This window comes from Rhyacophila brunnea, unplaced genomic scaffold (assembly GCF_057557595.1).
Source record: "Rhyacophila brunnea isolate RB1 unplaced genomic scaffold, BYU_Rbru_1.0 scaffold_17, whole genome shotgun sequence".
Lineage (NCBI taxonomy): Eukaryota > Metazoa > Arthropoda > Insecta > Trichoptera > Rhyacophilidae > Rhyacophila > Rhyacophila brunnea.
Window position 1 is genome coordinate 14,838,967 of NW_028232827.1, and position 14,670 is coordinate 14,853,636.

At 33.4% G+C, this 14,670-nt stretch overlaps 2 protein-coding genes across 2 annotated transcripts; one reads left to right on the top strand and one right to left on the bottom strand.

Moving 5' to 3' along the window:
- Positions 1–289: 289 nt before the first annotated feature.
- Positions 290–3,013, bottom strand: EMRE (Essential MCU regulator). The gene is made up of 2 exons (XM_085944792.1): positions 2,659–3,013; positions 290–428 (listed from the first exon to the last, which is right to left on the bottom strand). The coding sequence occupies exon 1, from the start codon at positions 2,950–2,952 to the stop codon at positions 2,677–2,679; it is 276 nt and encodes a 91-aa protein (XP_085800918.1). The 5' UTR covers positions 2,953–3,013; the 3' UTR covers positions 290–428; positions 2,659–2,676.
- A 569-nt stretch (positions 3,014–3,582) lies between these two features.
- Positions 3,583–14,670, top strand: Gga (ADP-ribosylation factor-binding protein Gga). The gene is made up of 8 exons (XM_085944526.1): positions 3,583–3,640; positions 4,368–4,666; positions 6,097–6,369; positions 7,357–7,576; positions 8,103–8,456; positions 9,671–9,809; positions 11,817–12,510; positions 12,967–14,670. Exons 1-8 carry the CDS (start codon positions 3,604–3,606, stop codon positions 13,183–13,185), a joined length of 2,235 nt encoding a protein of 744 aa, XP_085800652.1. The 5' UTR covers positions 3,583–3,603; the 3' UTR covers positions 13,186–14,670.

The window sequence follows — 14,670 nt, forward strand, 5'->3', positions numbered from 1 at the left end:
GAGGAAAATAGAATGGAAAATACATAATTTATGTCATAATTATCTTTATTTAATTTAATATAAACACAATAATTAACACTTTTTTACTTTGTAAAGTATCAACAACTTAATTTATACAAGTATTTATTTGATTTCTACACTAAAAAAAAATAATAGCACAATAAATAAATATAAATATAATTTATGTAAGTAAAGCCAGGTGCCAACAATGAATGGTTAATATGTTAAAAGTATTATACGATTACTACTTAGGTTTAATAAACTGTACTATATTAAACAAAATTATACATTATAAGAGAGTTTTATGTTTTTATTGCAATTAAAAGCATAGTATCACAACACATGTTCAGTAAATAAATCATAATTTAAAGACAATACAATGTGGTATTTATTATCTTCCCAAACGGCAAACATCTTTCAAACCTGTCCTGTAAAAAACAACACAATTAAAATTATTACGGGTGTTACTTTTCAAATTTAACTTTCAAGACTATAATAATTATAGCTAAGTAAGGGTTCTGCAAGATTTTATAAAATGCTCCGAAGAAAACAGATTAGGAATCACTGCCATATACACGTAATTACTTTGTAAGCAGAGTTAGTTAATGTACGTTTCCACCCCAAGAGGTAGGTATCTTAACGGACACTTCACAAGGTTTTATTTAAAAACCTATTCTTCAGCAGTGGAAATTTTTTAAATAATTTGAGTCAGCCGTCGGAATCGAACTTGAATTATTTCTTGAGATAAGCCGGTTAGAATTAATAACTCGCAATGTGCGAATCTTGACATCAGCGCCAAGATCGCACCTCAAGTTATAATTGTCAGTCTTTAGTGTCGACCCTCATATTCTTAGTTTTGATAAAAATCATGCTTGAAACCCATTGGCTGCTATGTTTTTCAAAATCCAGGCGAGAAATGCTAGCATTTATAATTATTGTTGATAAAAAAAAATTGGTATTATTTTTACCATACTACACTATGACTAATAACATCAACTCGTGGTAGGTTGAAATGAATAGAGGATTTCATGAATGAATATATGTGTTTTTATTATTTGTCACACACGCATTTTTTCTTCGCTCGACTTCGAAAGTTTACGACACTCTTCCTATGGTTTTCTGCGGAACCTAATAATGTTGATAATGAACTTCCGCGAGTACAATTAAATTTATATTGATTAGATAATTGCCAATAACCTCAGATTATATACTTGATTACGTTATTTCTTTATGTTTTAATTGTATTATAATAATTAAGTGCACGTAATTAATTCTATTGTTTAAGAGGCCATCCATACATGGACTGAAACCGTATGCGGGTTAGAACCGTGTGCCATACTAAACTTACGATTTCTGTTCATGAAAATATATTTTCACTAAGCTTGTAAGTGTATGGTATAAACGGAAACGATCAGATGCTTATAATACACTTTATGAAAATATATTTCCATAATTATATGTTTTAAAACCGATTCACTGCTGACCTACTAATTACTAATTAATTACCACATTTAAATATCATGTTAATTATATCTGATGGCCAACTAATGCAAACGCGCCAGTTGCGTTGTCAGCACTAAATGAGCAGGCCATAGGTACCCCTTTTATAAATAACTTTAATTTCCAATAATCATCGAACCCGCAAAAGAAGTGATTAAATGTGCAAAGCAAACATAATAAGAACCGGTTTGATAATGGAGCGCTTGGAAGTTCCTAATATAATTTACCATTCTAAGCATTGAGACGTCGACAACGACATTTCTTGCTGGTATATCGTTTAGCATTCAAATGTATACCTTGTTAATAAATAAATTTTAATTAATTTAAAAACGAGTCAGTAATGTCAGGAATCTGGTCCATGGTGGACGCCAACTTGCAATAACATTCACATTTCAAACTTGGAGGCATGTAATCAACGACTGCCAATACTAGAAAAGGAGTGATGGGCTCTCAGAACTCTGGGTGGACAACATAATCATGAAATTGACCTCGAAATACTGAATAACACAATACTACACAAAAAAATTAAAGACAAATGGAAGAACATAATTAACTGCACATCAATGTAATTAACCCTATACCACCTTGTACAAAAAAGTAAGGGCATGGCTATTAAGTCGTTCAACACGCACGCCGCGTCTAGCGCGTAGCAATTAACGTTATAATTAAATAGGGTAATTAACCGGTTAGCAGTGAAAATTTAAAAAAATAACATTCATACAAACAGGCTCTGAATACTTCAATCATGCTCTCTAGAATTTGAGTCTACATCAAGTTTGTCAAATAGCTTTTGGCTTGACACGTTACTCAGTGTTTACTAGCAAAGTTTGTATATTATGTTGTTTACATAATATATATATTATCAATCAATTGCGATAGAATGAATAACAACACAAACAACATACGGGTGGTAGCATTGAACTTCAGTACTACTTTGCATAACATCATTTTCATTAAAATCATGACATAAAAATCTTATCTTGGAAACAATCCAAATTCGTATACATAACTCAACTAATCAAACGAAAGAAGTGAGTATTAAAAATAAGGTTATTATATCAATCAGTGAAGAGAATCAAAATGTAAGTTAGTAAATAAATTACAAGTCATGAGTATTAAGTTATTTATTATCAACAATGAATGAGAATGTTAAATAACCTTCTTCGCTATGACGATTCAATCATCGTCGTCGTCATCATCTGAAGGCACAAATAATTCGTTCTCTTCCAAGAAATTAGCTATATTTTTACTGATCGCGGCTCCTATCAGCAGCCCAGGCACTACAGCGCAAACCAAACCGAATAGCCCGAAAGGTGTTCTTTCGGGTTCTGGTAGGATGGCTCCAGAAGGAGTTGTCGTCGCATGTCTTACGGCCACTTTATTGGTAGGTAAGGTATTATTCGAAGCTATGGTCCTCGAAGGACGCAACATGAAGAGAAGACGGGAATACATTTTAGCAATGAGAGTTTAATTTACAATTTTAGACAGCTATCACACCATTTTTTTCACGCAATGTTGCTATAAAAAATGACGTATAAATATAATATGTAAAAATACGGCTGTCAGTGTATTACTGATATTACCAGCATTACTACATCAAGGGGGAAAGGTGCTAGCCATGCGTACTACTAAATCAAATTATCCAAAAACAAAGTGCCAGGACAGTTTTTATTAACGCTCCGACATCCTTAAAAATATATTTAAAAACCGATTTCGTAATAACTAAAAGTGTAGTCCTATAAATAAATGTGTGTATTAAAATAATTTTTACTCATATAGAAATGAATATTTAAACAACAAACTGGTTATTAAATCATATTTAGCTGTTTTTGCAGGTATGCGGCTTGCACTAATAACTTGTAAAATTTTGTTGTAAACTGCCTTCAAAAATTTTTGAGTAATGATAAAAAAAATATTAAATCATAATACTGCTACATTTACATTAAATCAAAAGAAAACTAATGAAATATTTCTCGCTTTAAAAATTTAATTTTTATTTTTGTAAAAATGTCGAATAAGCGAATGAAAACTGCGTTCTGCGTTGACAGAACTGTCATCACTCCGAGTCTATTTTGGAACGCCAATCCCAGCTGATTTCAAAACATGGAGGTTGTCATTACAAGCCTTGACGCCTTGATACGTAAGAATATTGTTTATTATTAGTTTAAAACCTGATAAATCACGGGAATGCCTGTAAAAATAACACCGAATAAATCATATATCATAGTCTTTCACGTGGGTGTCAAATTTCATAAGATGAATCCTTCTTCGGAACCCAGCCCATACATCAACAAATTAAAGAAACAGCAATAATAAAACAACTCTTACTGCATTCCGTTGCATATATAGCTGCTGTTATCTAATTTTGATAAAGCTTTTTAACTTTTATATACGCCCAACCAACATTGTGGAGGATTTAGTTTGACATCCAAATGTCAAACCTCTGCAACAGAAAATATTGTGATAGAAAAGGTATTTTATCTGCCAGACGCCAATTTTGATTTAACAATTAATAACTTTCTCCTGTTACTCATTTGTTTCAGGTTTTCGATTTATTATTTACGAATATAGTATTCATATTCACTAATGCTCGAATAAACTATTTGCTTCATTCAGTATTTTGTTTTTTAAAAGAAACCACAGGAAATCATTGATACTTTTAACATAATATATAACATTTTGACATTTCATTTCAAGGATATAGTAGTTAAGCCCGGAATCACTCGGTAAAACATACTTGTGAGATTAATAGGATAACCGAAGACGTGAAGATGTCAGGATTACCAAATAATCAGTATTTTATCTATTATCTAGCTAATACTAGAATAAATGAACCGAACTATACATAAAATAATTGTGTTTTTCAGACAGGGCAACCAATGCCTCCTTGGACAGGCCGGATCCTGCCGCTTTGGAGGCATTTTGCTCCGTGCTAGCAGACTCACCAAACGGATGTTACATTGCCACCAGAGTCATAGCGTCTCGCATCAGGTCGCCTCATCCGACGGAAGCCTTGCTGGCTCTCGAAGTCCTAGATGCATGCATGAAACGATGTGATGTCGGATTCCATGCTGAAGTTGACAAGTTTCGTTTCCTCAACGAAATGATCAAACTCGTTTCACCTAAATATTACGGAAATAAAACGGCCCCAGCTGTTAGACAAAAGGTTAAAAAAATATTTTATTAACATTACAACAGTTCACAGTTTGTGTTTTCTTGACTTCTGTTTTTTTTACTATCTTATCTATTTTAATTTTTTTATTATGTAAGTACTATTTTTATGTATCTACCAATTGATATCAATGGTGAGATACTAACTGGTTATTTAACATTTACCTTGGTTTGAATCTTTTTGCTGCACTCATTGGCTTCATATAACACAATACCAATGGGCGAATGTCCTCAATTGTTTTATGAACTGTCGGAAATTATGGTCGCGTCAAACCTATTTAAGCTAAAAGCATATCCTGTAATTGTAAATCAATGGTTTACCTTGACTCTCATTAAATACGAGAATGTAAACAAAAAAACTTGCAAGACAATAATTATTGTCAAAAATAGCTTGAATTGACTTACTATCCCATGCATATGTAATAGAATTGCGTGAGAAATTATGAAATTATTGGGTTTGTAATTGTAACTATTTTTGTTACCAAATAATAAACTAAAGATAATTTATTTTTAAAAAATTGAGTAAAGCCGAATATGAATAAACAAATTGATGTGCATTATTTTGCCTTACTGAAGTTATATTATTATAAAATTAATATTGATCACTGTCTAAGTGTTTTCTTTTTCTTCGCTATAATCATTAACCTCTGGCAGTCTTTGCCAGAGGTAAATGCGTCTTCTTTTGCCCTCTTATCTTCTGCTGTATGATTAACTGAATCAGAGCATATTTTATAATATAATTATTTACTTCTGTCCAATCCGCAGTCATCACGGGTGGTTTACTAGTATGCCTTTTAATTGTAAAACTACCTATCTAAGTAAATTGTATTCTAATGTTTCAAATATATTATGATGCACGTTGCGTACAGTCTTGCTGTTACGGCGATAAATTTTGTCTATGGTTTCGTCATTCTGCGCAATATTTTGAATGATCACTATCTCTATAAATTCAATGATGGAGAGTGCCAACTCTAATGTATTGATATTTTGAATTATTATTCATTGATCATGCTAATTTCAATTAATTTGAACAGTTAAGTGCGCGTACGTTAAAATTACTTACGATATCGCATCCATAGATAATATTTTGAACAGAACCCAACCTGCAGACCATAGATAATAATAGTGAAATACATAGTGAAAACAGCTAAAAATAAAAAAGAGACGATTTTGACATGAGTCGAAAATGTGTAGGCATGTAGAAAATGATAAAAGACGTTCAATGAGTCATGCGGGTGTCAATGCAGTGCAATACGCGTGAGGTGACTTTATTGTTGTTCTGGTGATTTCAGCAGATTTTGCTAACATATTTGAACTTTAATGGACATGCACCTTTTATATACAAATGGATAATTAAGAATATGAACAGATCAATTTGTTATTTTCTTCTTTTGTTCAATCAATGAATGATTTGGATTTTTTTAGGTTTTGACTCTAATGCACAGTTGGACAGTAGATTACCCCCGTGAGATAAAGATACGTGACGCCTATGAAATGCTCAAGAAGCAGGGGGTTGTCAAAGATGTCCCTCCTCCCCCGCCCCCCGAAGATGTCCCTTCAACCGTCGCCAAACCTCGGAACAAAGATGTCATTTTTGAGGATGAAGAAAAATCTAGAATGCTTCAAAAACTGCTGCAAAGCAAAAACCCGGATGACTTACAGGCGGCCAACAGGCTAATCAAGACAATGGTCAGAGAGGTATGTATTTTGTTCAGTCAACCAATAATAACATTATCATCATGCTATTCTCATTGCAAAGATGACAATAGTCATCCTATTGAGCATGAAGGTGCTAATTAAACAGTTATTAAAAAATCTTACAATTGTAAGATAATCTATCAAGTGGTCTAAATCCATGGGCTTCATAATCAATCCAGCGGCTGGATCTATTTTACCATTTTTAACATTTGTTGACTATATTTGGCACAATATCCATATTCTACGAAGATTTAATATATTACTGTCGAACAAGAACTTCTTGTCAACGTGTTAAAACTGTGAACTAACAAGCCCCTCCTGTTTAGTCGACTACAGCGACTTACGGTTATCGACGAGATATTGTTGTCGTACAGTTCGAACAAGTAATTCTTGTCCACGTGTTAAAACTATGAACTAATAAGCCCCTCCTCTTTAGTCGACTACGGCTACTTCCGGTTATCGACGAGATCTTGTTGTTGAACAGTATTTTATCACATGGTCCATATTTACCAGGGAATACTAAAGTAAGGGAAATGGGTTACCTTGTCAGTATGACTATAAGAAGGTACAATTTTAGAGTGTGGACACATGTATTAAAGAATATCTATGTTATTTACGTCAGGCATTAAAGTTCGTCATGTAAACAAAACACATTTTCAATATTGGTAATATTTGACGACATTCGGTGGGTTTAGTATTCCTTGCATTTTATGACCTGACTGTCATTAATTCATAAACCAAAACTGGCTCCAACGCCTTAGTCTATGGCGACTGGCTTTCTGTTCCGTGATTTTGACCATTCATAGTAGAGAGAAAAATTCAAGTTAAGAATGTAGCATTCCTTTTATTCAGACCACTCACATGGCACTTGTAAGATATGTGTTTAAATCCCATTCAATCCTATAGTTTTTCTACGATTTTTGAGAATTTCAAAATTATGTATTTTAAATAAATACTGTAAGTATATATTATTAATTTGACTTTCAGGACGAGCGTCGCGTCGAGGCTGTATCAAGACGTTTAAGTGAACTGCAAACGGTTCATAACAATGCTCAATTATTAGATGAAATGCTGGACCAGTACCGACCCGGTTACAGTTCTGCAGAAGACCTTGACCTGATAAAAGAATTGCACGGAGCGTGCAGTAGACTGCGGCCGACCGTGTTTAAATTAGCGGCAGAAACCCAGCACAATGAGAATATGCTAAGTGAGAAACATTTAAAAGCATTATTAGTTTTGCAAAACACTGCTTTTTTGGCATTTTTCATCACTCAAATGTGCTCTAAAAAGTGACCACATAGCTATTTGATAACCAAAAACTTTGTTTTCATACTATGCTGTCTTTTTATTGAAAGATATTTCAATAATGTCTTTAGGTAAAGTAGTGTCAACCACAAGTTGACATATTATGACAGAAAAGATACAATACAATTAATTGTCTTGTACCTATAATTTAAGTTTAAATTAAACAAAAGTGTTATCAAATTGATATAAGTTTTGTCTTATTTCATTTGAATCAATTTAGCAATTTCACCTCTCTCCATCTTCAAATATGTACTATGCACATTCACGTATGATAAATGTACAATTGACAGATTTCCCTACTACTAATTAAGCATTGAACAAAAGGCAAAATCCGGGTACAAAGCCTTAATCAACTAGAATTTTAAATCAAAGTTCATCAAGTACCCTCAGTCGAAAATATTCATTAAAAAATTAACCATTTATTTTAGATGAAGTCCTAGAAGCGAGTGATGAATTGGGTCTAGTTTTTGACAAATACACAGCGATCGTTTTGCAAGGCAAGTCGCTGGAGACTGTACAAAATGCTGTGAAGACCAAAGGGCAGCCGGGGTCCATTCTGTTGAACGGAGACGGAAACTCTTTACTGGACTTCGCAGCGACTAGCAATTCAAACGAGACCAATCTAATGACAAACGACATCGTCGTGAAACGCAATAGTTCCAACATGGAGGCGCTCGGAGATATATTTTCATCGGTGGATTTATCGAAGAATGTTGATAATCTGTCGCAGGTTCATGATGCTCCAATACTGAAACCTGTCAGTCTTGTATCTACATCAGCAGGTAGGCAATAATTGTATCATATAGATATCCTCACTAGAATGGTGAAGGTGATCAGCAGAATTTAATATCGATGGCCTAATGTTAATATCCCGTAAGTGACTTTACAAATTGTGCAGGAAGCTAAAAAAACTGAATATTTAATATCCAATATATGAATACGTGTATTAATTAAGGCTCCAAGTACCAAAAAGTAGTATTGCCTGTAGTTGCAAAATACCGAGTCATTGCAGTAAAATTTCATGAAGCAGACCTTTTGAAAAATGTGATTTTACAGTGTGAAGCAATTACGGCAGCTTCTACAATTTTAGGTATTAAGAACTCGCAAGTGTCAACACACCATCGTCAGCCATTTTATATTAAATGCTGTTGACCACTGCAGTGCTACTTACACCATTATAAATAAAACACGCCAACGGACTTACAACGTCGACAGGTTTAAATATTTTGCTGTATTTTTTTGACTTGCTTGAGGCACTCAGACCATAGTTGAAGTTATTGGCGTTGGTATGTATTACATTTTTGTATAAAAATGCCAGTTTTTATTTTTTTGGTACTTAGCGCCTTAATTAATACACGTATTCATATTATAACTGTTAATAGCACACACGTCATGTTGTAACTACATAGTATGCCAATAACCCGTAACGTAAAAAGTGGTAAAGCAAAGCACATAACGCCTAATATAATGATAACATTCAATAAAATATGACATATATTATGATAAACATCCAGATTTGTTATATTACTTGCTGTTTTACCTTTTAAATAATTCGAAAATGAAATTTTGAAGCTGAATTCAACACACGTCATGCAACACGCTTGATAGCTGAGAGACAAGATATGGGCTATTACAGGTTTATTCCTGCAATGTTCAGATACAGGAAATTACTAAAATGGCTGTATCATTTTTGTTAAAATAACTACAGATACAGGAATTTGGCAGTTGATCGGCAGAATTTTTGTTGTTTTTAGTATATCAAAAAGTCATTTTTGTCATATAGGTCAGATACGGGTTATTAACATTAGACCATCGATATGTAGTTATATAGTGGAACAATTTATTCTTGAACTTGCCATTTCTTCTCAATTGCCAGAATTCTGTTTTACAATATGATAATATAAATCACATGAAATTCAACAGGTTAGATTATTAGTCATTGGTTGTAAAATTCACGAATGATTTCACATGTAAATGATTGTTTTTCAAATTATAGAGAAGGATGCAGTTTTGCATCAGAAGCAGAGTTCAAGTCAACCCGCCAGCAGAGGATTGGCAGAACTCGATGCCCTCGGAGAAGGACTTATTAAACAATCTCTTCCCCCTTCTGTCAAAGCCGGTGTTCAATTCAATAGGTACAGTTAGAGTTGGGTTTCGGGAATTTTCCAATGGGAATTCTCGAGAAATTTTTGAGATTTTCCATCCCGAATCTCGAGATTTGAAATTTTTTACATTTCAGGAAATCCCGGATCTCAAGAATCTTTTTTCGGGATTTCTTTATCAAATATTAATTGAAAAACGAGGTTCTATATGAAAAAAGTGGACATAAAACACAAAACGTTTGAAGACTGATCGGGGTATTTAACACAATTAAGCCAACGTAGACTCAAAATGAGCGCAATTTTTGCAACATCAGGGAATTTTGTGTCTCAAAAGCGTACGCTATTGTCAGACGCAGCGATGACAGTCTGTGTTTTTTGTAATTCTATTTTAATAAGTAATGTTTTGAATTATTTTTGTTTTCCGACTACTATTTTGTTTGTCTTTTTACATAAATTTTGCCGAACGCACTACCTTTACGCCACAGTATGATACTGCAATTGTGACAATTATACAGTATAATATTATAGTTTTGAATTGTTCCGTTGCCTAGGCAGCGAATTTATTATTGTTGGCCATTTGCAATTCCTTACGTAAATAAACGATTAAATGTCAGTTAGTATAAGTTAAAGTGTATAGAAATAAACCAACGGCGTTCCAATAAGCGGTCCTTTTTCTTGAGTGTGTAATTTAACAAGATAATTAAGAGCTAGTCAAAGAATCTAGTTTATCACAAGGTTTGTTTTTGTTACGCCAAAGAAGTATAACTTCTAACGTACGTACATATCTACACACCGTTTTTTTTTTATATCTGGTGTTTTCCAATAATGAAATTATTTTCTTTTAATAATTAATGGTCATCCAAAGCATATCTCACTAAATTTACTCTACTAGGGATACATTGTCATTAGAAAAGAGGATACATGCACATCTTTAATGTTAGGTTACGCTATTTGGATAAAACAAAACAGCAAACAGTGGCGAGGGGTGGAGGTAGACTGTAAGATCCGACATAAATAGTGCACACTAAACTTTGTCAGTCATACTTGTATCTTTCTTTGAACTAAGAATACAAATTGCATATGATGTGGGTTAGTTTTTAAAATTCAATTATACTTTGCCTAAACCAAACCATAATAGGTTATGGGCGATCCGACAAAAATAGTGCACACTTTTTCAGTCATACTTATTTGATTCAGTTGAATTAAGAATACATATTACAGATACCATTGTTTAGTTTTTTTTAATTCATTAAGCCCTGCCTAACCAAACCATAATAAATAAAAAAAACATTCTTCTAAGTATCTATAAAATATCTAAAATTATGTATGATTTAATGGCATAATTTTAGATATTTCATCTACTTAGATGAATATTTTTTGACCATTATCTATTATGGATTGGTTTATGCAGCATTTCATTGAATTTTATAAACTAACCAGCACAATGCCTGACAAAAATGAACCATAAGTGCGAGTGAGTAAGCATTCGGCACGCTTATATCTCCGCTCTATGCGTTTGAGTAAGATAGAATTCCTTCGGCTGAATTTTAAAAATATGAAAATGTCGCCGGAAAAAATTGATTTGGCTGATAACATGCATTTAAAAACTGCAAGCACGTACTTGTTGCTGTTTTTTGTTTTTGTGTTAAATATAAAGTTAATGGTAATTATTTTTAGTTATTTTAATAGAACATAATATTATGGTTAACTATGTTGTGTTTAAATTTGGTGGTCGTACTGAGAAGCAACACGATGGTATAATGTTTCATAGTTAAGTTGATAATTATAAAATCGTTATTCTACTATGCGTTATACGCTAGAAACGCGGCTTCATTTTGCTTCAAAATAGGCCCTCTCTATATATCATTACTCGGAGAACCAGCACCATCTGCAATTTTTAATCTTAGCTCAATGAAAACAAATATGTATGTTAAGTGTAGTGTGCACTATTTATGTCTGATCCTTACAGCCTACCTCCACCCTTCACCACTGATTAACGTAATCCTAGCTTAATATGTAAATATTTTCTTCTTTTTGCAGCAAATCACTGGAAAAGGTCCCCATGAATCTACTGAGCAAGACATTATCGCCTGTCGAAAGTATACTGGACGAATTAAAAATTAGTAATGGAAGTAATAATCCTCAAAACAATCAAGAGAACATGTTAGATTTAGACTTTCTCATTTCAAAGACATTGAAATCGGAAGGCAAAACGACAAATCAAAATTCTTCCAATGATGATGCAATGGTGGACATTTCTACTGACGATGTACTGTTGGAGACCAAAATTAATAAAGTAACTAATGAAGAATCTGATATATCGTTGATGGAATATTTGCAAGATCTTAAAAAAAGCAACGAGCAAGATATAGTATCTTTACCGTCGCATTCAAAACAGACAGAAATCCAATCGAGTAAAATTCCTGATAAACCGCAGAAAGTACCAATCACTCCTGAAGCTGATAGTTTAAGTATTGCTAATGTTGAAAGTGTGAAATCTCCAGTGAAGGGAGTTGAAGTAAAACCGTTGATGGATATTAATATAAATCTTAGTAGCATAAAGCCAGGGGGCAAACCGCCTCTGACAGTGTTTGAAGAGGAAAGCGGGTTGACGGTGGTTCTTCATTTTGCTGAGAATAAACCGAGGCCGGATGTATCGGTGATTGTCGTATCCACGACAAGTCGTAACACTCAACCGATAGATGAGTTTAAATTTCACGCTGTCGTCCCGAAGGTAATTATACAAATAATATAAACTGAACTTTGACTAGAGGTTGTAATATGAGCTTTTTGCATCACAATATTTGGTGGCAACTTCACAATGGCGTTAGTGTGGTTGCCATAGAAAAATTAATATTCTGTTGAAGATGGTGACCTTTTTTGATGTCTTGTTATAATGTCCGTATGACATGTTATTGTTGTGACTTTTTGTGATTGTTTATCTAAATATTTTCAATAATGACGGTAAAGGTGTATTAGGCTGCGGTTTATCCAGGGGCGAATTTAGCCAGTCAGGGACCTTGCAGCACCGATTGGGGCAGCCATAGAATAAATATATTACTTTTATTTTAATAAAATCGCATTTTATAAATAATAATTCCTTAAATATACTTAAATGATTTCTATCTCTTCTCCAGTTCCACAGCGAACGTCAAAATCCGATGACCATCAAATTGATTTATTATTTCAGGGATGCAAGGTTCGCATGCTGCCTCCGTCTGGGGCTTCATTTCCAGCTTTCAGCCCCTTCCTCCCGCCGGCGGCCGTCACGCAAGTCCTACTCGTAGCTCGACCCCTCGCGGATGCCCCGCCGAAAGTGTTTCTCAAGTTCTTCATCACCTACAACTGTCAGGATGACAGCCTTTCAGAAATGGGAGAAGTGGATAGTTTGCCGTTGGATAATATTTGATTTGTCTAAAAAACGCATGCTCTTTTCACTGATTGAATACTTGCGAGGGTATAATTATTGGATACATAGGTGAAAATGTAAGGTGTATTCTATTGTCAAAAATAACAAATTAAATTTGTACATTGTGTATTTTAAAAAAATTGCATTTTTTATGAATTTTTTGACACAATCTAAAATCTCGGTGCTACCGGCAGAAGTGCGTCGCCTTCGGCTTACAGAAAATGATTTTAATTCTAAAACGTTGAAATTATAGATTTATCAGTATTTTTGCGAAGATAACTTTGTCAATTTGGACTGTCAATAAAAAATGCACAGCCTTTAATAATCGTAAGTATCTCTTCCTACTCCTGGCACTCCATTATTAACTTTTGTAGTTTTCATTTCCAAGATTATGCGCTTTGTTGTACTCAAATTTTTTTAGTTTCAGTTACACCTTACATTTTAAATGTGTTTTAAAGAGTTCTGAAATGAAACATTTCTCCATTTTTGTTTTATTGTCATAGAACCTGTATGTATGTAGGTAATGTACTTACTTGACGAAAAACATAATGAAATGAAAATTTTGATTAGAATTAATTATATTACAATACATGGTACTTCTTTATAAACAGCTAGTAGTGATATGGAAGTTGTATGTATCTGTGTTGAAATGCATAAACAAGCCTAATACTCCCATGGTGTTATGTAGTAGTGACAGACCGTTCGCCTGTGTAGCCCGTGGATCGCGGATTTGAATTTCGCATCTGGTAAAATCACATGTTTTTGATCCAGAGCAAGGACCAATGGGTTGAGCTAATTAAGGCTTACGACAATTCTTTATTAAAAAAAAACACAACCTTCACCCTGTAAACGCCTATATGCTCCGCTTATGAGCATAAATAATAATTTTTGTTTCACCTAACGTCAATTTAAAATGAATCCATGGAATCTCAATTGGACATAGTTATGCAGAAAGTAGCCAGTCCACAAAAAATAAAAAAAATGAGATATGATATAGATCAGATGCGAGAAGGTTTTCTCTACGTTCTGCTGAAAATAGCCAAGCCGCAAAAAATGAATCTTGAAATAAAATACTATTTACAATTTGACATTTTACATACATTTTTAATAATCATGTTGTTGCTAAAGTGCCATTATCTCAGCTCGACATTATTGTGGACTGGCTACATTCTGCATAACTACATTATTGAATTATACAATTTTATTGTATGTTGGAATAATTTCATCGAAACCTGATGTTTCATTTTGTTAGTGGTACCCAAATTACAATCACACATTCCATTATGCCTGCGTCGTAGAAACAATGTCTCGGCATACAATTAAAACATTGTGTTACGTTTTCATTTTAATACTGTGGAAGTTATATTTTCTATGTATGTATGTATTATTGAATTTTGTTTATTTTTCCTTTTATAAAATGTGTTTTTAAATTATCATGAATTACCACTAAGTCAATGCAGAATCTCTTGAAAAGACATTAACCTT